The sequence below is a fragment of the Sapajus apella genome, unplaced genomic scaffold (assembly GCF_009761245.1).
Source record: "Sapajus apella isolate SASKATOON/1434 unplaced genomic scaffold, GSC_monkey_1.0 scaffold31, whole genome shotgun sequence".
Classification (NCBI taxonomy): domain Eukaryota; kingdom Metazoa; phylum Chordata; class Mammalia; order Primates; family Cebidae; genus Sapajus; species Sapajus apella.
Window position 1 is genome coordinate 24,784,285 of NW_022436971.1, and position 24,745 is coordinate 24,809,029.

Below are 24,745 nucleotides of genomic sequence, written 5' to 3' on the forward strand. Positions count from 1 at the left end.
CCCTGGGGCTGGGCGGTGGGTCACCTGTAGGGGCGGGCTGGGGCCGCCTGGAGGAGGACGGGCCGCGGGTCACCTGCAGGGGCGGGGCCGCGGGTCACCTGCAGGGGCCGGCCGTGGGCCGCCTGGAGGAGGAGGGGCCGCGGGTCACCTGCAGTGAGGGCTCAGGCCTCGCGGCTCCGGGGGTGGCCCACCTGGGTTGGAGCACAGCGCGAGTCCCGCGCACGTGGCTGGCTGTGGGGCGCGCAGTCAGAGCTCGCGGAGAGGGGCTGGGCGGGCGCAGCCGGGAAACCTGCCTTGAGCCCTGCGCGGTCCACGCGGGACCAGGGCGGCCTTAGGCCTGGGCGCCCCCCGAGACCCCCGCCCCCAACGCCGGAGCCGCCGCTGGCCCCTGGGCTTTTCGATCCTAAAGACCGAGCGGTTCCGAAGTCCCCAAGTGCGCAGGCCCGAGCGCCGCCCGGCGGGCGCGTGGGATTTGTCCAGCGAAACGTGCACGGCAGGTGTCCTGCGCCGCCTCTTCCTTCACCTGCCGCAGGTGCGCGCTCGCTGGGGCCTCCGCGTCCGCGGGGCGGGGCCGTGCGCCTTCCTCTTCCTGGGCAGCCTCGGGACCGGGCGCCGCGGCCGGCGGGCACCAGTGAGTACCGGGGGGCCACCTGTCCGGCCGCCCCCCACTCTAAGGAGCGGTGCGGAACGGGGCGGCGGCGGGAGGAGGAGGACGGAGACCCCGTGCAGCCTCTGGGGTTTCTAGGTCGCGCGCCTGGTCACCGCAAACCGCCCAAAGCTCACAAAGAAAGTTTCCAGGACTTTCTTGACCACAGCGAATTTGATTGAAGTTTAGCCACAGTCTTCCATTTTTAGAAAAGCTGTTCCGAAGTTTGCAATGTTGGCGATGGTCGTGTTACTTATAACTTCCTAATATTTGACCGGCCAGGTGTCAGCGACCATCCTTCGGCTCCACGGAGGCGGCTCTGGAGCTTGGGTCGGATGCGCGCGCTTGGAATGCGCTTGGAACCCGCGGCAGGCGCGGAAGGAGGCCTTGGCTAGGGCGCCGGCGAAGCTCGAGTTTGCCTGCCTCCGCCCCCCGGCCTGGAAAAGAAGGGCCAGCCCCCCACACCTGGCGCTGTGGCCGCGGGGCGGCGGGGCGAGCGCGGGGCGCGGCGACCACGGGACCTCTGAGATTGCTTTTCCTTATTGAAGGAAGTGTGAAACGGCCCTGAATCGGTTGACCACCGTTAGGAAGTGGGATTTACGCTGTTGGCCGAAGTGTGTCCTTCTCACTTCGTTTGAACCCATATGCCCATTCCCCCGCGGAGTTGGAAAGTGACACGAGGGTGCTCCGCGAGGTGCCCGGTTTCTCTTCGGCTTACAGGAGATGCCTGCCCTAATTTCTTGTTTTCCTAGGTGTTTTTATTGAGATGTAGGGAATATCTGAATTAGTAATGACTTGGAAAATCTGTACACACACAGAGAGAAATAACAGGTCTCGAGGCTGAGGTGCTGTTTACTCCCGTGGGCTGACCTGTTATTGAAATGCTTGTGCAGGAACTGATGTTTGCAGATTACTATGTTGGAGGTTAAAACGATCAAAGTGATAGCCTCCATCCTGTCTATCGTATTTAAGGAGAATTGGTTATGTGGTTCACTAATGTTCTATTTAAGCAAAATTTCTCTAAAACTAGTAAATGCTACCCCTCATCTTTTGTAAATTAAAAAAAAAAAGTTTAAAATGATGCTTGCTGATCAACAGTGATTTGATACTTTTGTTCTGTTTAGGAAATCTTTATTGTCAGGAGATTTCTCATTCCGCAGAAATAAGGATCCACACAATCCTAGGAAGTTGATGCAGTCGAAGGGAAAGAACTGCTGCGCCGACTCTGCTGAGGGCGTCACAAGTCCTTGTGCACGCTGGCTTATTTGCCAGTGAGTGGCGTCGTGATAAGACCTAATTCTCTGCTCTTTGAGACCTAAAAAATTTTCTTTGGGAAGAGCCCGTTTTTTTACTAAAAAGGTCAGACCAGTGTGGCATGTGTGGACCTGCTCTGTACCAAGATCACACTCTTCAGTTGGAGAAGAGGGATAGCAGGAATAAAGGGCTTTCCCGTCTCCGGAGGGAGCAGAGAAATCTCTGTCCTCTCCGTTCCCCAGCCACAGCCTGGGGCTGGGGGACTGGAAACAAGCTTAGGCTGGCACTTGATGTTCAAATGGGAGTCTGGTTTAAAGTTTGACCCAGGAAGTTAATGATCTGACCAGAGAGACAGGTTTTTATTTTGAGAACTGACAAGCTTTGTCTCCTTAAAACAAAGGAAGTAGTTAAACCAAGGCCACAGAAAGGCAAGAATTGACTTAAGAAACAAAGGCCATATTTGTCAAGCAGTGGGGTTCAAAATACAATTTTGTTCATAAAAGTAGCTTAAGGCATCATTTGAAAGCCTTTTTAAAGATTAGATAGATACACTTTCTTTTGGCTAAGATTTCTTCAATTTATTCTAAGTATATCTTTAGGAGCATTCCAGTTCCTTTGATCTTAGATGGAATTTTAGTGAATTAACCTCCATTTCACATAAAGTGTAACATTCAATAATTTGATGAATATGTATTCAATTAAAACATAAAGAACCAAATTTACTAAGCTTACTTTCCTATAAGTATTGCTTTCATAATAGAGTCCTTTGAAGCAAATAATATAAGGGAAGCAAAAGTTTGGGAATTGAGCTCTGGTAATGACGGTGCTGGAGAGGGGCTCTTGGGTCTTCTTGCTTTCATTCCTGACCCTTGGTGAAGTTTAGATTGGAAATAGTAGTCAACTTTCTCTCCTCAGGTGGCAATTTACTCCAAGTAGGATTCTAATGTCCCTCTGTGACCCCAGTGACCCTAGCACTGAGTTTTTAGACCTGTGATCAATACCTAAGATTATTTCCAGATCTTATGCTGATTCATCTTTCCTGTATTTTATAAACCCTTCTAGTTTAAAAAATGTTTTACTATAAAAAATTTCAAACATTTAAACTTTTTTTTTTTTTTAAAGAAAACTTTATCTGAAAGTTTCTTAGCTTGAGGTTTGGCAGCCACCCTTTTCTTAGGAAAAAACTTAAATATTTATAGAGATTTTGCATGATTCAAGGGACTTAAGACATTTATGAGAGTTCAGATGCAAACCATGATGTGAGGTGAAAGAGGCTTCATTAGTAATGACCTGCATCTTCATAACCTCAGCAGTATGACAGAAAGGGCCATCAGCATTCTGATCAGGTCATGCTCTGTATGCCTTATGGCACAGCAGAGGAAAAATGGGTGAGCCATCATTTGATGTTGAGGATGGGATTTGGGACTCATATCTAAAATTTTATTTGCATATATTTTTTGTTGTTGTTGTTCTGACAGAGAAATTCACTGCATGTAACTATGAGCAGGCAGGATTTTATCAGAAGTTTAATAGAATCTGTAGTTCAGCTGACACACTGAAGATGTCTTCACTGTGACCAGCCTTGTCAACAGCAGGTTCACAGTGACACGGGCTGGGTCTAGGATGGGTCATGCAGTTGGTGGCCGTGCGAGGCTGAATCTGATTCCCAAGTCCAGTGGCTCTCTTCCTGTGCTTACAGATTAGGCCATGACTTTCCCTACTGCAGGATGTTTGTAAGAGCAACTCTCAACTAAGGAATTTGCTTATTTGACTGCTCTAATACTGCTTGGTTGAGAGAGTTCAAAGTAGAAAGTCTTCTGAGGGGATAAGATTTATGTATTATTTACAGTGCTTCAGTTGTATCAGAAAATCTGGTCTAAATTGGCTTTAACAGAAAAAGATGTTGCTGGTCCATGTGACAAACAGGTTCTGGCTTTGCAGAGCCCGGGTTCTCTCTGCATCTCCTCCCAAGCTCCCCTACTGAGGCTTTGCTCTCAGAATCTCCCCTTGTAGAGACAAAATCCCATAGCAAGTGGAAACAGAAGTGCCTTGGAATATGTTCTTCTGGCAGCTCCTACAAGTCCCTCATCAGATGCTGGCATTGGACCAGCTTTAGTCATAAAGTTCTGCTGGGGCACAACGAGGAATGCTGGCCTGATACAGGCTCATCCACTCCACTCCCGGTACTATGGCTGCAGCATCGATGGAAGCAGGCAAGCTATGCTGCCTCTGAAATAAAGTAGATGAAATATTCAGCCCAGAGCAAGTTTCCACTCCAGGGAACTAATTCAAATGTATCAAGCATCTAGATATATGTATGATTTGTGTATACATATAATGTATTGAGTATCTAGATATATGACCAAGGTACTTTTAGGGAGTCACAAATTGGTAAAAAATACAGTTCTGGTCTGTAAGGATTGTACAGTTTAGTGGTAGAAAAGGTGAGAGTACAAAGGAAGGAGGAAGGAAAGACAAATGTACAGCTTATCCCAGATCACAAACCTGAGTGCCAGAAATATAAACATTTTATCATGAGACCTCATTTCCAATCAAGCCTGGGCTCCCTTTCTCCCTGGAGGCACTGGCGTTTCAGGTGCGGATGAATAAGAGGGGTCGGGTGTGTCTTAGCTACCCACAGATTTGCTTGTTTGTCTTTGGTTATTGTTAACCCTAAAACACTGCTGATAACGCCGCAGAATTGGACACGAGATTCCAAGAATCCAGCTCTCTTACAGACTAATAGCAGCGTCCATCTGCTGGTGGACTCACTGGCTGACCCATACCTTCTGTGCTGAGGAAACTGTGGGGTGAGCTCTCACCTCCCTCTCCATTCCTCTCCTGGGCACACCTGGCAGTGGAGATGTCTATGAGGCTTCTTGGAGCCTCTGCTTGGGGTAAGCTCCGTGGTCTCCTGGCACTCCGCTCTGGCTTGACTTTGTTTGTTCTTGCTGTTGTCCTGGAGAAAGGCTGTTTGGGGCACTTGCACCTTGCTGCCCTCTGACCTCTCCTTCAAGGTCTGGAAAATGTTGCATAGTCTAAGAAGCTGAGAAACTGCTGTTACTGAGTACATTGTCTTCTAAATCCATTGGATTTTCTATATAAATGAGTCTACGTAGGGATCCCTCACAGGGTTTCACCTTTAATCCTGAAAGCCATACAAAATGCTTTATTCATTTCACAAATATTTACTGGACACGGTCAGGCGCAGTGGCTCACGTCTGTAATCCCAATACTTTGGGAGGCAGAGGCAGGTGGAGGTCAGGAGTTCAAGACCAGCCTGGCTAAGATGATGAAACCTCATCTCTACTAAAAATGCAATAATTAGCCAGACATGGTGGCGGGTGCCTATAATCCCAGCTACTCAGGAGGCTGAGGCAGGGAATTGCATGAATTCAGGAGGTGGAGCCGAGATCATGCCACTGCACCCCGGCCTGGGTGACAGAGCGAGATTCTGTCTCAAGAAAAAAAATTGGGATATTACAATTAATAATCAATGTGCTCACCCTCATGGGGCTTACATTCTAGTGAGGGAGATATACAAAAATATATATACACACACACATTTGTGTATCTGCCATGGTGCAGGCTGAGTGTCTCCATGTGTTGGAAAAACCTGGAAAGATCTAAGCAGTGGAGTAATATTGTCTGAGAAGTTACTTGGACACAGCCTTTCTTTGGAGAATTGGCCATACAGGCCAATGCTGGGATCTAACAACCAGAAGGCTGCCACAAAGGTCCAGCAAGAAGTAGTATTCTTGGGCTGAGCTGGTAGCAGGGAGGGGTGTAGTGTAGTCAGATTCTGAGTCTGTTTTGAAGGTTTATGTTCTCATAGGGTTTGCTGATGGATTGGTTATGGGCATGTGAGAAATTAAGAAGTCACAGCTGGCCCAGGTATGAGCACCACCTCTCAATGGAATCTACCTAGAGAGGAAGGCTCCAGCCCAGGGGGATAGGCAGGTGGATATTTCGAGTTCCAGTATTTGAATATGTTGCATTTGAAATGCTACAATTGATATTGCAAGTCTGGAATTTAAAGGACAGTTAAAGAATAGATAAAACTTATGGAATTACCAAATGTAAATGGTGCTTGAAGTCACAGAACCTGGGCAGCATCTGAGGTCTGAGTGTCAGCAGCAGAGGTGGAACCTTAGGGAAGACAGAGGACCCCAGTGGAGGTCAGGAAGGAGGAAGCCCCATTCGCTCTTCCCAGAGGCATAATAAGTCAGCATTTGTCTGTGTTATGCTGTGTTGACGTTTTTTTAAAAAAGAAACAAAAGGTGCCTTTCCCAGACCACTTAAGCAGGATGTGAGGGGTTTGTTCCCAGGTCCTTCTCAGGTGGTTTTTGTGCAGCCTGGTGGGATGCTTGGCTGCCAGGAGGAAGGGAGAGCCCCTGAGGCCATAGGAGTCCAGGGGGCCTTTGCCCTGTAAGTGAATAGTGGCTGCAATCCCATTCAAATGGTGTGACAGTGGCACCCTGCCCAGCAAGTTCATGTATTTTAAGGGCTGTGCGGAGTGGTTCTCTGTAGAAGGCAATGTTTAAAATTGGTCTTGATGAATGATTTGTATTCCACAGGTCAGAGGTTAGCAAACCTTTTTCTGTAAAGAACCAGATAGTATGTATATTAGGCTACGTAGGCCAAGAAGTGAAATTAAAGATATATAGGCACTTTTATAGCAAGAGAGAACAAATTTCCATGCATTTTTCATTGGCAAAACTGAAAGTGTAATAATTATATTTTTGCAATGCAAGTCTACTGGTGAGAAGAATGGAATTGTCTATATTGAGGGTATAACATTTCACTTACTGAGGTACAGTTAGTGTTTCTTATCCTCAAAATAAAGCACAAATATCCAGCTGTTATTGCTGCTTTCTAATGCGATTTTATCTATTTCATCTTTGAAAATGCGTTTTGACACAAAATACTATTCTCCTTTTGACTTGATTTTTTCCAGCCATTAACAAATGTAAAAGCCATTTTTACTCCAAAGGCCACAGGCGAGCCACCTGTCAGGGTCTGGCCAACCCAACTGTCAGTTCCCAACTTCCTGCCTCTTGGCCCCCAGAGGCCCGCTCCACCCCACCCAGTTTATGTTCTGGAATAAGCAGCATTCCTTGAAGTGTGACCACTTTGCGGTGGGCAGGACATGAGCTTCCTCAGGAGGGGTTCCTGGAGGGGTCTTTAGGGAGAGAGGGACATCCAGTGGAGACCCCCAGCCTCGGGCAGAGGATGAGGCCCCACCAACCTGGCCTAGGGAAGTCCTTTCCAAGCCCCCTGCTCAGAAATCAGACCCTCACCCCAGGCCCAAGGGGCTCCTGTTCTGGCTAGCACCCAGGCTCCCACTGCATGTCCACACCACCAGCTGCAGACTCCCTCCCTCCAGAGTGGCCTCTGCTCGTCAGCACCCCTGATGTGTCCAGCCGTGGCCATCTCTGTTGATCTCTGGGCTGAATGGCACTTTTTCCAATGAGGGCTGAATCTGTCCCAGGCCCTCCTTCCTGAGAACTCTCACAGCCTAGGGCGCCATACAGTTGCCTTATATCTTTTGTCATAGTTAATCATTCTCACATTGCACTTCCCTCTCCATAACATCCTGCTTGGACCTGGACTGCCACAGCTACCCCAGCTGAACAGGAAGGTGTAGACAGAGGAGTCAGTGGGGCTGGGGTCCTAACGAGGGAGGGGCAGGATCGAATCCTATAGTCTTAAATGGTTTTAAGGTGTGCATGCTGGTAGGAGTGCTTGGTAGAGCAAGATAACACATCTCCTTATCCATTTAAATGTTTATTTGGAAAGGCAGCGTCACTGTTTTGCTTTTCAGAGGACTTGCAAGTAATGTTATTAATAATATGCAATCAAAAAGATAAAAATATTAATATACAATATAATTAAATTTGATAAGTATTTTATTCCTTTTTCCACCTAAGTGATTAAAATGAATATTAAAAATAAGTCAAATCTAGCCCTAAGTTCAAAAATCAACATTTCACATACTTCTTTATCTTGTTAAGCAAACACCATAGAGAAATCTGAATGATTTTTTATGTACTAATTAGGGTGAAGTTAGCCACAATAACAAGTAGGTCCTCAAATCTCAATTTCTTTTTTTTTTTTTTTCACAGTAAAAAGTAACTTGTTTATTAGGCACAAAGACCTAAAACAGTGTTTATAATATGGACTTCTTTATCCGTACATCAAATAATGCCCAAACTGTCATATCCTTACTATATTCTTGCTGTAAAATAAAGAAGATGAGGAAAAACATTTTATCTACGTGATTTTTCCATCTCTTTCTTTTTTCTTTCTGCAAATCCATGTTTTGCATAAAAGAAACACACTGCACTGAATCATTAAAGTGATAATAAATTTGTTAAAATGGGGGACAAATTTATAGAGAGGTCTTCGGCAACATTCTTTTGTAAGCAAAGGAAAATCTAATAACCACTTTCAGGTTACCTACACCCCAAACGTTTATCACTTAAATCTAGTACAAAACAATTAAATGGATACACTAAAGAAAGCCTCTCAAATCCCAGAGAACATAGGTAAAATGCTAGTAAAAAAAACAGAATTTGCAAACATGCAAAATTTCCCAAAAGTAAAAAGTAACACAGAAAGCCATGTTGACTTTTTATATGTCCAGCTTATGATATTTTCCAACATGGAAGGAAAGTCTGAGGCTACTGTAATCACTTTCTCACCAAAGGAAATTTTGGATTGTTCCATCATTCATTTTATTTGGATTTCAAGAATTTCTGGATCTGAGGCGTTTTTTTTTTTTTTTTTTTCTTGGAAAGCTTCAGTATTTCCTGCCTTCACCTCTTCACTGACTTCACCTATGTGATGTGGTTTATTCTCCTTCACAACTATTGACCCTTCTTCTTTTTTTTTTTTTCCCATTTATTTATTTTATTGCATTTTAGGTTTTGGTCAAATCTCAATTTCTTACCGCACTGAGAGTTACTCTTTCGTCACATCACAGTTGAACGTGGCTGTTTGGCCGTGGGCAGCCTCCTGCAGGTGGTGACCCCGAGATCTGCTGTCGTTCGCCCCATGGCTCTGCCATCAAAGTCCTCTTTATCCAGCAAGTGACGAGGAAAGAGGGAGGAGAAAACACAATATAGCATAAATGCTATATTGGAAATCTGGAAAATTGAAAATGTCCCTCACCACGTATCTTTTTCCTGATCGCTTGTAGAATACCAAAGAAAGATTTTTCAATTTTGGGGCCAGGTACAGTCACTCACGTCTGTAATCTCAGCACTTTGGGCGGCCAAGGCAAGCAGATCACTTCAGGTCAGGAGTTCAAGACCAGCCTGGCCAACACGGTGAAACCCGATCTCCACTAAAAACACAAAACAATTAGCCGGGCAGGGTGATGCATGCCTGTAGTCCCAGCCTTTGGGAGGCTGAGGCAGGAGAATTGCTTGAACTCAGGAGGCAGAGGTTGCAGTGAGCCAAGATCATGCCATTGCACTCATGCCTGAGCAACAGAGCCAGCTCCATCTCAAAAACAAAAACAAAAAAAAGAAAAAATAATTTTCGTTACTCCAATCATGACTAAAATCTACCTCCATAAAATGTACTTTAATGGCCTAAATATTCACTTGGAATTTTCCTCATTTATATGTTTTATAAGATTCTTTAAATCTAAACTTTATAATCAAAGCATTAATAATAAAAAAAATAGAAGAATACCAATAAGTTGACATCATTTTGAATGGATGTCTTAAGATTCCTTCCTGATATAAGAATTATGTGCTTCTGAGAATTGTTCTGTTTGTCTCTCTCCATATTCACCACAGCAAGTGAAAAGAATATCAGGGTTTCTGTGTCTTAACGCTATCATGCAAATGACATCCTTTCATTTTAAACAAGTACATGATTGTTGAGAATATGAGTAACTTTTTTAGGTCCTAAAAATTCAAATTCCAGAATTGTCAATGTTACACAAATGCATGCAACAAACAAGTATTTAGCGAACAACCTGTCATCAAGTCCTTGTCTTTCACATTTTGTTCGTGTGTATTTCTGGAGTGAGGGATGGGGAGCTTCTGTGATCACACGTTTGTGTAAAACAAATAAATGCATTTTTTTACTTTCCCATACCCTTTCAAGTCATATTGTTGGCCCTGAGAAGTAAGGTTTGAAATGATAGTTCGTGGAGTAATTATTCATAATATACATTTTTTACCTGTAGTCATGTTTCCAGTAATATTTAAATATTTTAATTATACAATATTCAGATGATGCAATGATTTTCATGTAATATATTTCTGACACACAAGGGACTGGGGAATAGTGTAATTTACACCTGTGACCTGCATGGCCTAGGGAAGAGCACGCGTCTCCTCAGGCCTCCTATGCTCCTCTCCCTGATTCTGGTATTTCCCCGACCCACGTTTACCGTCAAATCCAACATCCTTATTCTTTTAGACATAGGCCTGTATGTCCGTTACATGAATGCATGGTCCTCCATGTGTGTCTGTGCAGCTTGTTTTTCCCTTGAATATGATTCATATTTTTCTATGTTGAGGCATGTAGCTCTAGCTTATTTAAAGTGCTGTACAGAAATTCATTTTAATACTATACCAAACGATGTCCATCCTCCTCTTAAGGAAAGTTTAGGTTATTTGGTTTTATAAATGTATTTATTTATTATTTTGCTATTAAAAACATTGCCTCAGTGAACATTCTTATACATGTCACATCAGTTTCCTGGGCTGCCGTCACAAATTACCTCCAACGGCTTTGCTTACAAGAACAGAAATTTGTTCTCACACAGTCACGGAGGCCAGAAGCCTGCAGTCAAGGAGTTTCCGGGCTGGCTCCTTTGGAGGCCGCGAGGGACAGGGAGGAAGGACCCTCCCTCAGGGCTTCTAGAAGGAGCCAGTCAAGTGTCCTTGACACTAGCTCTGGTGGCTCCAGTTGTTCCATTGCTTATGGCTGCCTCACTCCCACCTCTGCCTCCCTGTCTTCTGTCTCTTGTAAGGACACTCATTATTGGCTTTAGGACTCATTCAGGTAATTGAGGATGATCTGGTCTTGAGATTCTTAATTGCACTTGCAAAAGCCCTTTTTCCAAAATTGGTCACATTCAGAGAGTCCAGGTGCACATCTTTCATGGAGCCACTATTCAACCCACTACACATGTCTTAGTGAGCACACCTGTGAGCATCTCCCTGCCAGCTGTCCCGGGGTACATGGCAGCCTCGTAGGCACTGCACACCTCTATAGATGTCTTAGTGAGCACACCTGTGAGCATCTCCCTGTGTGGTGTCCCGGGGTACATGGCAGCCTCGTAGGCACTGCACACCCCTATAGATGTCTTAGTGAGCACACCTGTGAGCATCTCCCTGCCAGCTGTCCTGGGGTACATGGCAGCCTCGTAGGCACTGCACACCTCTATAGATGTCTTAGTGAGCACACCTGTGAGCATCTCCCTGTGTCGTGTCCCAGGGTACATGGCAGCCTCGTAGGCACTGCACACCCCTATAGATGCCTTAGTCCTCGAAGTCAGCTATGCTGATTGGCTCCCACCACAGGGTGTGAGAACTTCCTTTGTGCCACACCCTTCCATACATTGATTGGCAGATTTTTTAATTAAAAAAATATGTGAAATGGTAACTCATTGTAGTCTTTTTTGTACTTCCCTGATTCCTAGTCAATGTGATAAATTTTTCATCTACATAGCAGCCCTGGAGATTTCTTCTGTGAATTAACTAATTATACATTTCAACCGGTTTTCTGTTGTGTTGTTTTTTATTGTTGTTTAGAAAACTTTATATCCAAAATCTCTGCAATGTATATGTATGACAAATATCTCCCAGTCTGTGGCTTATGTATTCTTATTTTTTAAAGTCTGCAGATAGAGCTTTCGAGCTTTAGTGTAGTTTAATATTTCTGTGGTTTCCCTTTACTGCAGTGCATTGTGTATGGAATTCCTTCCATCCCCAAATAATAAAGACATTCTCCATATTTTATTCTAAAAGAATTAAATTTTGTCTTTAATATTTAGTCTTTTAATAGATTTTTTTGCATATAAGGTAATATTGTATTCTAATTTTGTTTCATTTAATATGAATAATAACTTATCCCAGAATAATTAACTACCATGTCATCTCTGTCATATATTTTTAGAGGAGTATTATTTTTCTTTAGTGAGTCAATAAATCATGCTGTATTTTCTACAAACATTAGGTTTCTACCTCATATCCTATGCCATTATAAGTTTGAGGTGAGTACAGTAATAGCTGTATAATTTTTTAAATGGTGGCCTTTATTCATGATAATAGATAACAGATGAAAATAGTGGAAAGCTCAGAGAGTGCTGTTATATATGTAAAGACAAATGCTGAGACTAAAGTAAAATTTAAAACCAGCAAGCCAAGCTATAGACTTGCAACATGATTAAAATTATAGACAAAGGGAGTATGATAACAGAAAAAAAAAAAAACAAAAACAGGAAAAAAGCAGGAACAGAAAGTACACAAAACAGGAAATGTAAGCAGAATAAATATTCTCTAGTGTTCAACTAATTCCACATCAAATTGCATCATCCCATCTTTTTCTTCTGATGTGCCTGTTCTGCCTCTTTGAGCCTCCCTGGGAATGGTGGGAATTTTATTTTATGGTAACACCCAGTGCTTCTAAACATGAGCAATTTTTTTGAACGATTTTGATAATGTAATAAAAACCTTAAAATGTTTGCGTTTTTTTTTTCCTACTAATTCCAACTCTTAAGATTTTCTCCCGTCTGGGTGCAGTGGCTCACACCTGTAATCCCAGCACTTTGGGAGGCCAAGGCAGGTGGATCATGAGGTCAAGAGATAGAGACCATCCTGGCCACCATGGTGAAACCTTGTCTCTACTAAAAATACAAAAATTAACTGGGCCTGGTGGCGTGCATCTGTAGTCCCAGCTACTTGGGAGGCTGAGGTAGGAGAATTGCTTGAACCCGGGAGGCGGAGGTTGCGGTGAACCGAGATAGCGCCAATGCACTCCAGCCTGGGTGACAGAGCGAGATTCCATCTTAAAAAAAAAAAAGATTCTCTCCCAAGATAATTACTACCCAACAGGAACGCCTATAAAAGCTATGGAAACAGCTTTTATTGCTAAATGACATGTTTAGCAATAGGAATCAATCGAAGCATACATCAAAACACAGACAGCGGTATTGGTGGGTGTAATGTTATAGATGTCTTTATCCTTAATATTTGCATATCTGTACTTTTTCCTTTATTTTACAATGTACTTGCACATTGTACAAATAATTTTTGATTATGTAAAAATATAGAAATGTTGCCATAGTCGGGTCTTTTCCACTATGAAACTGAAAAACAAAGTTCTATAATTGCTGATTCTTTTATAATTTGATATTTGACATTCTAAATCTTCAATGAATTTGGAGTTTATCTTTCTGTAACACAAAGCTGTGAGTGAATTTTTGTTTTTCTCCTCAAACAACCATTATCTAGTATGCAATACATCATTTCAACATAGACTTGAAGTGTCACTTTTATTATATACTAAATTTGTAAATGTATTTGGGTCAATTTCTGAATTTTCTTTTTTGTAAATTGATTTTACATCTGCTATTATGCATTAATCTTTGAGGTTTTGTAATGTGTCACAGGTTCTGACAAGGCTGGGCTCTCTCATTGTTCTGCTTTTACGTATTTTTTTCTAGCTCTTCTTGCTTATTTTCCCATTTGAACTTGAAAATTGCTGTGTTTTGTTAAAAGACTCTTGTAAGATAGATGGCAGATTTGATTTCATTAAGAAAAAACAGGTAGGAAAAAAAGCAGCAAATTCAAAAGACAAGTGACAGACAGGGAGTCAATATTATTAACTCATATTCGAGAAAAATGATTAATTCATTAATATATGAATCAATAAGAAAAGAGAGAAACCCCCTGTAAATGGACAATGTACATGAGAAACATTCGACAGATAAAAATGTAGTCAGCATTGCTCATCATAAAAAACAAATGGAAAATGCCCAGAGAGCAACATGGCTCCTGTTACTCACAGTCATGGTAAACAGCTAGGAAACTGGGCAGCTGTGTGTGGAGCAATGTTTGCACTTGTTAAACATGTCTGAGAATCATAAGATAAGGGGAACGGGGTGAACTCCGTTAGTGACTGTTTTCTACCTGGAGCACTTCCTGAACTGCAGGACAAGGAGGTGGCACGCAGAGCTCAGGCTCCTGCTGAGAAGAAGAGGCAGAAGTTGGGTCTGAAGAGCCCAAGGTAACTGGAATTTGCGGAGCATGTTACCAGCAATGTGGGACCACTAAGGGAAAGAGCTCCAGAAATCTGCAAAGGGATCTCCTTGAGCCTTCAGCTGAATGTTAAGTGCTATCTGTGTAGGGTGAAACTTGCAAAGCAGGGCAAGAACAGCTACCTTGAAGCTTTGAGGTGAACTATTCTCAGTGCTTGCACCAGGCTGGGGACAGCTGTTCCAAAGAGCCACAATGGAGAGAGCTTATTAAACAACCAGGCACCCAGGACAGAGACCAGAAGGGACACATCTTGATGGGTAAAATAGTTCTACTACTCTAGACACACAAATAGAACACAACAATAAGCCAACAAATGATCAAGCTGATCTGCAAGTAACTCACTACCTGCTAACACAAAGGTCAACACTTTTAAGGGAGACAATGAAATCTAGGCACTCAACATGGTAGTATCTACAATGCTCTTTTACTAGAAAGAAGTAAAAACAGGAAAACATAACTCACAGCTAGAAGACGATTCAGTCAAAAACAGATCTAGGAATGGCAGATTATACTATTTAAAACGCCTATTTTACACAAAAAGAATAAAATACCTAGGAATACAGCTAACCAAGGAAGTGAAAGATCTCTACAACAAGAATTACAAAATACTGCTGAAAGAAATCAGAGATGATACATACGTGGAAAAACATTCCATGCTCATGGACAGGAAGAATCAATATTATTAAAATTGCCATACTGCATAAAGCAACTTATAGATTCAATACTATTCCTATTACACTACCAATGACATTGTTCACAGAATTAGAAAACAAAACAATTTTGAGATTCATGTGGAACCAAGAAAGACCCCAAATAGCCAAGACAATCCTAAGCAAAAAGAACAAAACTGGAGACATCATGCTACCTGACTTCAAACTGTACTACAAAGCTATAGTAATGAAAACAGCATGGTAGTGATACAAAAACAGACACATAGACCAATGAACAGAATAGAGAACCCAGAAATAATGCCACATACCTACAGTCATCTGATCTTGGACAAAGTCAACAAAAATAAGCAATGGGGTAAGAACTCCATATTCAATAAATGGTGAATAGCCAGAATAACTGGCTAGCTATACGCAGAAGACTGAAACAGGACCCCTTCCTTATATATACCATACACAAAAAATCAATTGAAGATGGATTAAAGACTTGAATGTTGTTAAAAGAAAAACTTCAGCCAAATTAAATTTTAAAGAGTTTAATTGAGCAATGGATGATTTGTGAATCAAGCAGCTCCCAGAATCACAGCAGAATCAGAGATTCCAGGGATACCTCCTGGTCAGAGCAAATTTATAGACAAAAAAAAGGGAAGTGATATACAGAAATCAGAAATAAAGTACAGAAACAACTGGATGAGTTACAGCTCATCATTTGCCTTATTTGAACAGTTTGAACACTCAGCAGCATGTGAATGGTTGAAATATGGCTTCTGGGATTGGCCAAGACTGAGCTATTGTTACAGATGCATACTCGTAAATCAGGTTCTCAATTTTGTCTACATATTAAGTTAGGTTGCAGTTCATCTACAAGGACTCAAATATAGAAGAATGGAGTCCTTCTCATGTCATATTTAGCCTGCGTTAACAATGTAAAACCTAAAACTATAAAAACTCTGGAAGATAACCTATGAAATTCCATTGTGGACATAATCGCTGACAAAGATTTTATGATAAAGATGCCAAAAGCAGTTACAACAAAAACAATAATTGACAAATGGGACCTACTTAAACTAAAGAGCTTCTGAACAGCAAAAGAAACTATCAACAGAGAAAACAGATAACCTACAGAATAGAAGAAAATATTTGCAAGCTATACATCCAACAAAGGCCTAATATCCAGAATCTATAAGAAACTTAAACAAATTAACGAACAAAAAACAACTCCATTAAAAAGTGGGCAAAGGACACAGACAAAAGATTTAAATGGACACTTTTCAAGGTATAGAAATACGTATAGAAAAAAGTGTTCAACAACATTAGTCATCTGAGAAATGAAAATTAAACCCACTAAAATAACTCAAATTTTAAAAACTGGACATTGCAAGTGTTGAGGATATGGAATAACCAGAACTCTTATAAACTTCTGGTGGAAGCCTAAGATGTACAATCGCTTTGGGAACTCTTTGGTGGCTCCTTACATTGTTAAATACACATTTATCACATGAACTGGCAATTCCCATCCTACGTAATTACCCAAGAGAAATAAAACATTTTTTCACAAAAGGCTTACACAGAAATATTTATAGCAATTTTATTTGTAATAGCCCAAAGCTGGAAGCAACCCAGTTGTCCATCAACAGTGACTGGAAGGACAAATTTTGCTATGTCCACACATTAGAATACCGGTTGGCAGTCAAAAAGGAAGAGCTTTTGATCTATGCAGCAATGTGTATGAGTCTCAGTATTTTTGTGGTACGTAAAATAAGCTAGACAGAAAAGCACACACACTGATGACTTTATGTGAAGTTCTGACACAGACAAAATTCATGCACAGGGACAGGAATCATCAGATTGGCGCCAACCTGGGGCAGGGACTGGGCATGGGAGTGGCCACTGCAGAAGGCATGGACGGAGTGGTCAGGAGTGGTCTGTACTTCTTTCTGTCCATGCCCACTGAGCTATACCTGTAACACAGGTAGATTTCATTTTGTAAATTGTTATCTCATGAAGTTGATCTGAAAAGTCTACACTGAGAGCCAATATTTTATTCTGAAATAACATTGAGTAAAATAATGCAAAGTGTCAAAATACACTAATGCTGTGATGCCACTTGTTTTTAAAAGGGGTAAAGAGCTACATACATGGGTCATGCACACTTAATATTTCTTGCATAAAGTATCTGGAAATATCTTCCTCTACCATTGATGATTCTTGGGATTGATTTTTTTTTTCCTGGTTTGGATCTTGCTAATACTCCTGTGTTGAGCCACAAAGAACTGATAATGACATCTTTTAAAGAAATTAGAACTCCAAAATAACCCTAAATCAGTTTTCACTTTTTAAAATTTTATTTTATTTTGAGACAGGGCCTTGCCCTGTTGCCTAGGCTGGAGTTCAAGTAATCCTCCTGCCTCAGCCTCCTGGGTAGCAAGGACTTCAGGTGTACACCACCATGCCTGGCTGATTTTTTAAATCTTTTTATTGGTAGAGACGGAGTCTCACTATGTTGCCCAGGCTGGTCTCAAACTCCTTGCCTCAAGTGATCTTCCTCCCTTGACCTCCCAAAGTGCTGTGAGTGCCCAGCCAGTTTTCACTTTTAAAATAAATTACATCCTTCAAACATACCAGGCACCAAAATATATCACATTTTATTAGAAATGTTTATATTTGGCTAAATAAAAGAAGGGGATTTTTTTTCCCCCTGTGCTCTTTGATCATTTGATCTGTTGAAAGTGTAAACCATGAGTTTACACTTGAGATCTGACATGGGTCTCAGTCAATTTTAAAAGTTTATTTTGTCAAGGTTAAGGACGGCCCATGACACAGCCTTAGGAGGTCCTGACAACATGTGCTCAAGGCTGTCTGGGTAGTTTGGTTTTACACATTTAACGGAGACCTGAGACATCAATCAATATATGTAAGATTGGTTTCGTCCAGAAAGGCGAAACAAACTTGCAATCTTCTGAGTTTCTGATTAGCCTTTCACTGAGTATGTGATTTACAGGAATGGTCACTTATGCCTTAGTCTGGTTTAGTGAAACAACAGGGCAAAGGGAACACTCAGATATGCATATGTCTCCGTGAGCAGAGGGGTGAGTCTGAGTTCTGTTTTCCTTTTGTCCACAAGGGATTTCCTTGTGGGCAAATTGTGAGGAGGTGTGTGGCTTCATACCTTTGTAGCTATCTTATTTAGGAATAAAATGGGAGGCAGGTTTGCCTGGCAGAGTTCCCAGCTTGACTTTTCCCTTGGCTCAGTGATTTTGGGGTCCTGAGATTTAATTACCTTTGACAAAAGCAAGCTTCCTTTAGCATGCTTCATCTACATTCTGCCAATTACCAGGGTGAAACAGTGGAAATGATTGCCTTCAACCTTCCAGGTCCTGAGGTCCCGCAGTCACCATGTGCATCTTAACTGTAGACCCTGAGACAACAGCTCCTCAGCCTTGGGGCTCTCGTTGGTCTGCACTGACGCCATCAGATTCTTTGCTCTGCTGATCCCTGGTCCCTTCTCTGATACACTGCAGAGCTGGAAGAATTGTGTGAGCTTGTTATGCCAAACTGTCAACGAGTGTGCGAATGTCCAGGCGACGTGGAAGTGTTAAGTGCCGTAGACGTGCAGGCGTCATTACCTGTAGACTCAATTCCTGAGTCTCCTAGAGTTTTGCTAACAGGAAAGTGTACAGGCAGCCAGTTCCAACATTTCTGACAAGAATAACAAAATATATTAAATCTTATACTACATATTATAGTTACAAAATATATTTACTTTTAAAACTTTAATTATTATTTTAAATTAGTATTAAAGTGTGTTGATTGCAGGAAGAGGATGCTTAATGGAGAGGCTTGGCCAGGTTTTGTTTAAGATCCGTTAGGGTCCCAGGATTTTATAACTTCTGAGATTCTGAGAGTTTAGAGTTTCCCACTCTCAACATAGCTTTGACTCATTAGAAGAAGAGAGATGATATTGTCAATGGGGATTCACAGTTCATTTTTTTGGTAGGCCATGCTGTGTTAATGCTTCATCGTGTTGCCGCAAATGGGTCCCGATCCAGACCCCAAGAGAGGGTTCTTGGACCTCACACTAGAAAGAACTCAGGGCGAGTCCACAGAGCAAAGTGAAAGCAAGTTTATTAGTAGGAAAGTAAAGGAATGAAGAAGAGTGCTCCATCGGCGGAGCTTGGCCTGGGCTGCCTGAGTAAGGATACTTAGAGTTATTTGTCAATGATATGCTAAACAAGGAGTGGATTATTCATGAGTTTTCTGGAAAAGGGGTGGGCAATTCCCGGAACTTAGGGTTCCTCCCCTTCTCAGACTATACAGGGTAACTTCCTGATGTTGCCGTGCATTCGTAAGCCGTCATGGCACTGGTGTCTTTTAGCAAGCCATCACGTTAGAATTAATGTAAAGTGAGCAGTGAGGATGACCACATCGCCATACTGGTTTCGGTGGGTTTGGCTGCGACTCCTTTGCCGCGTGCTGTAAACAACGTCTTCTTGGCCGGTATCTTGTGTGGACCTCGCATCTCAGCCTGTGACTTGGAATGCCTTACTCCTGGGAATGCAGCCCTGTGGGTCTCAGCCTTGCTTCGCCCAGCTCCTATTCAAGACGGAGTCCCTCTGGTTTGAACAACCTCTGACAGTTGTATATGAGAAAAATGAAATTACAATAAATTTCTCACTTCTATTTAGTAGAATTTTTCATTAAAATACATTTTTTTCATCTTTCAGTGAATAACCCTATACCTTCCAATTTGAAATCAGAAGCGAAAAAGGCTGCCAAAATATTAAGAGAATTCACAGAAATAACTTCCAGAAATGGACCTGACAAGATCATTCCTGGTAGGTAAATAGGATGAGTGCTGTTTGTCTCTAAATGTTTTTTTTCCTAAGTCGTTTTTTGTGTTCTTCGAGACTCCATTTCAGGCAGAAGCCTCCATCAGGGCCAACAGGTGGCTCCACCAGCGTCTTTCCCATGGCCGATCCAGGGATGCTCTGGAAACCACAACCTGTTCATCACCACTTCCAGTTATTTCCAAAGGGTATTCACAGCACAACTCATTTCATGCAAAGGAGATCCAAATGCCAAGTCACTTCAGCAATGTTACAGACCAGACTCCCTCATAATCACAGCACATGACTCAGCTCTGTTTGGAAAATTTGTTATTGATATAATAATCTTAATAGTGAAATAATAATGATGTTAATTATTGTTGCATTCCTGCCACTTCTCCCGTCATGAGGAAATAGTCCTCACAGAGCCCTGCTACTCCAGGTGCAAGGGGTCTGGACAGGGCCAGCTGCAGATCAGGCAAACCAGCCAGGCCTCTTCCCTCCCTGTCTCTCCTTTTTACATAGGCTTTTCCTCCTGCCTCCGGCCTCGGGGGTCCAGCGCCCTAACACCACATGTTCCTGCTCCACTTCAGCTCTCTGCAGCCTCGCCTGTCCTTTGCATGGCGTGCTAAGAACTCTGCAAGCTAACCTTGCAAACTCACAAGCTAATCTCATACATAAATTTTAATTTTGTGTTTTCTCCTTGCACATGAGACATTTACATTCTCTAGTGGCTTAAGAAGACATTAATCACCAATTCCCAACACAGATGTGCATCGGTACCCCCAGGCCATAGAAACGCAATTCTTAAACTTCACTCCAAACCTGCTGAATCAGACTTTTAGTGCAGTGTGTCCAGGAATGCTTGTCTTACATGTGGTTTTTGTGTAATTCTTATGACTAGTAATTCTCTGACAGTGACCACATAAGCTGTGGTCCAGAGGGGCGTCTTTGAAAACCGTGGCCTGTTCATCACCACTTCCCGTTTCCAGAGGGTGTTCCCGGCATGCTTGTCTCATCCAGTCGGCCTGGACAATGTTTCAGACCAGCCTCCCGCTTAGTTAATCACAGTGCATGACTCTGAGTCCTGCATTAAAGAGCTAAGTTTAATTTTTCTAAGCCAGATATCTGAAGTTATTTAATAGAGCTTCAAATAATGTTTTAAAAATTCGTTACTGTTTTAATAATGTGAATCATAATATTAATCCTTGTTGCGCTGGCCCAGTGACTTCTCCGGTCTGGAGAAAACAGTGCTTAGTAGAGCCCCCTTGCCACTCTAGGTGCAGTCTGAACCTGCACCTTGGCAGACCCTGGGAGCTCCTGAGCAGTCTGCTCCGATGTCACAGATCTGTCTGCATTGCTCACACCGTCCCAGTGAGGCACACACACACACGAGTTTCAGATGCTTTAGAGCTGAAAGAAAACTCAACAAGACAAAGTAGATTTTTCAGTATCAGTATTCTGAGGGAGTCACACTCAGTGGGTGAAGCTCAGAAAATGAAAGAGATTGCCCCGAGGTGTGGGTGTGGCAATAGGAGAGTTCCACAGCCCACAGAGATACAAGCTCCCTTCCCTCACCGGGGAGTCTGATGGGGCTTTGTGTTTACATTAAGACAAAGACGCTATATCACAGGATAAACAACTGCATCTGCAAAGCACTTAAACAAGACACCTAGGTCTCTAGACCTTCCAATGGTGTGTTTGGCCTCCCAAAATGTTAGGGTTCTGAGAGTTAAGTGAAGCTTAATTTAGCAATTAAATCTATAATCATTACATTTTATGTTATAAATCAAAAGCTAACTGGCAGATTATTTAGGGATTATTAGTGTTTCATTTCCCTGAATCTGAGTGGAAATCTATAAAAATATAGTTGACATGTGGAATATATTCATTTTAAAACCTGTTTTTGTTAATATCTAATTCTCAATAGGAACAATAGCAACTCTAGAACATTGAAAACAGAATGTGAGGAAGACATTCTGCCAACAGGTGGCTGTAAATATAAACCTGCACGATGTATGATACAGCGTTCAGTCTTACTGCAGTGTAATTATAACTTTTTAAAATACAAAAGTACACTTAGTAGCCAGCCATCCAGGATGCAACCTTGTTCTCCATAACTTTCTTACTGAGAACAGCTCCACACGTGTTCTGCCTGCGAACTTCATGGTCTTGGATCAGTTATTTCCAAGGGTTTGTTCTTAATTTAAATTTTGAAATGGTGGCATAATTATGTGAGAATTTTAGTGTTCTCTTGGGGCATCTGCAAAGCCTTTGCTCTGTGTACTAGAGCACCATGTCTGGCTTCACTTTCTTGGCAGAATATTTGATGCAAATAATAATAAATTAAACTAGCTTAAAGTTATATGCTAGGCTTCCCTCGTTAGCTTGAAAGAGGTATTATTGTGTTGTAGATTCACAGAATAGTGTGGCACTATATTCACTGGATACATATACTAATAACCCTCATTTATGTAATGAACGTCTCTGAAATATGAAAAACCGATATTTTTAAATTGAACATATTTTCAGTGTACTAGGAGTTAAGTGGTACTCGAATGCTATAGCAGATTATTTTATAATGTTAAAAATGTTTTAACATTGAAAAATTATTTTTCTGTTTTTGAATCCAAATTTTTATATTAATACAAGGTTAATTTAGCTAGATGGCTTTAAGATCAAAGCTCTAATTCATGCGGCCTTTCAGTAATTTTTAAAGTTTTTCCTTAATACTATATGGATCTTAATTTCTTTGAAAATAGTAACTTTTATCTTTTATATTGTATACTATATTCTAAATTAATTGAAATTGTCAAAATATTTGCCCTGCTAATAGATAACAATAAAATCTCTTTCAAATATCTAATTTATCTAATTTATTTATCAAATAATTTGTCTAATAAATTTGATATTTGAAAGATTTTATTGATATCTATTAGCAGGGCAAATATTTTGCAGGATTCGAGGATATTTAGGATGTTGTGTTTAGCACTGCAAAAATAGCAAACACAAAAAACATGCGTGGGAATAGAGAGGCCTTGTACCTGTCTGTTAAGCGACTGACTTCTGTTCATTGCTCCTGTGTGCCCTGAGCTCCTAGGGAGAGCACCTGTGCACGCTGACTCTGTGTAACACTGGCTCGTCTATCCCGGCATCTAGATAAAAACGCTTATCTTCCACTGTTTTCCACGTTAACAGCTCATGTAATTGCGAAGGCTAAAGGCCTTGCAATTCTGTCTGTGATCAAAGCCGGGTTCCTGGTGACCGCCAGAGGAGGCAGTGGGATTGTACTGGCACGTCTTCCAGACGGAAGTAAGTTGGCATCTGTTCACTGGAGTAGATAATCTTTGTTCTTTCTTCTGTCTGTTTCCAGTATGAACACATTGCATAGCGAGTAGGACAGGTTTCCTGCACAGCAACTGACGCTTATGGAATGAGGGCTACTTGACTGAACGCGCAGTTTGGTGTCATGAACAAGCGAGGGAACCAGCCTTTCTGTCTCTCTCTGTCCTCAGAATATTAGACAAGCCTGGGCAGTGGACCCAATTTTGTTTGCACGCATTTTGTAATTCTTCCACAGAGCAAATATTTAAACATGGCAGTATATGCATTTCTTTTGTTTAATATGAATTCTTATCTCTCAACTTCATGGTATGGCTGCTTTCTTTTTTTTTTTTTTATGGAAATTGATATGAAAATAAGGGGCCACGTGTGAACTTCTTTGTTTCTGTGGTAGGTTATAGAAACCGTGACACTGGAAGAATTTTCCCAAGGCAGAATTGTATCAAGAGCCAGTATAATCTAGTTTTACTTTCTGGGGTGAAATCTACTACTTCATTCTTTAGAGATGAAATCAAAAGATTTGTTATGAATCCCAAGTACCAACATTTATAGTAATATTTAAAGTGGACATAGGTGTGTCAAAACCAGCAAAATACTTTTTATACCAATTTAACATGTGCTGTTCAGTGAACACATTTTTCTATCAGTAGCAGTTTTTTAGCATAGATTATTATATTTTGAGAGCGCATGGGACACTTAAAATAAATATAGAATATACATGTTTGTGAAACACAGCCTTTAAATATCAGTCACCAGGCTTCACCATTTCTTACCAAGGTTGCCCCACAGTGAACAAGAATCTCTTCCTTAATATGGGGGTCCATTTTCATAGCTGTGTGTAGCTTTGAAAATAAGAAGAACACAATTATCTTTTTTCAAGCATTGTCCAAATTGCCATGAGCGGACTTCTCCACAGTAAAACCAAACGAAACAGAGGCTCATTTCAAGGGGTCCCATTGTCAGATGGGACTCAAAGTCTACGAGAAAGACCCCAAGTGTCCCAGATCCCCAGCTGCTCCATTGACCAGATTACTTGCTGACCAAAGGGAGGGACGGTCAATGCCAAGCCCTGGGCTCCTCTCAGAGCCCAGCCAACCTTCCTGCTGGCTTCAAAACCTACAGTTCTCTCCCTTCTTCCTGAGCTACAGCTGCTGACTCTGCTGAGAGTAATTTAAAAACTGTCCAAATAAGGCACGACACGTTCCCCCAGGATTCCGGCCAAGACCAGGCATCTTAACACAGGGACAGTTCCTAACATAGGGAACGAAAAATAACTTTGGGTTTATCAGACACGAATTTCTGTAACCCAAACTTCTCTAAGCCTGGATGGGATAGTTCTGGAAGTATTCCAGCGATATTCTGTTATCTAGCATGCATGGCAGCAACAATTTTCAAAAAGTGCTTTGGCCATTTTTCTAGACTTGTTTACCATGACTGTTTCTATATCAAGAAAAATAAGCATATAGTAATCCTAAAATGTGCCATATTGTGGCAAATGGAATTACTGTACTTAGTTTCTAAATGTGATTTATCTTGTTAGAATTTTAATGACCATGAATCTGTACCCTATTTCTTGTGCTTAAGCATTAGAGGTGTTAAAACAGTTTTGCCTTCAGAAATTTACAATGGAAACAATGATCATGTTACCGTTAGTTAATAAACTCTATTGAATCCTTCTGATTGCTTAAATCTATGACAAAATTCTAGCTGAAGACTAGAGCT

The 24,745-nt window shown here is 41.7% G+C and overlaps 1 protein-coding gene across 4 annotated transcripts in view; it reads left to right on the forward strand.

Annotated features, from left to right (window-relative positions):
• The first annotated feature begins 441 nt into the window (after window positions 1-441).
• The window catches only part of SH3YL1 (SH3 and SYLF domain containing 1), a 43,993-nt gene continuing 19,689 nt past the window's right edge, over window positions 442-24,745 (forward strand). For 2 of the 4 annotated variants that reach the window (XM_032294297.1, XM_032294298.1), the window contains exons 1-3: window positions 442-631; window positions 19,580-19,690; window positions 22,880-22,993. In XM_032294297.1, coding sequence (XP_032150188.1) covers window position 631; window positions 19,580-19,690; window positions 22,880-22,993 — 226 coding nt within the window. In that variant the 5' untranslated portion in view covers window positions 442-630. The remainder of the gene's footprint in view (window positions 632-19,579; window positions 19,691-22,879; window positions 22,994-24,745) is intronic. The other 2 variants (XM_032294295.1, XM_032294296.1) reach the window with 1 other exon arrangement.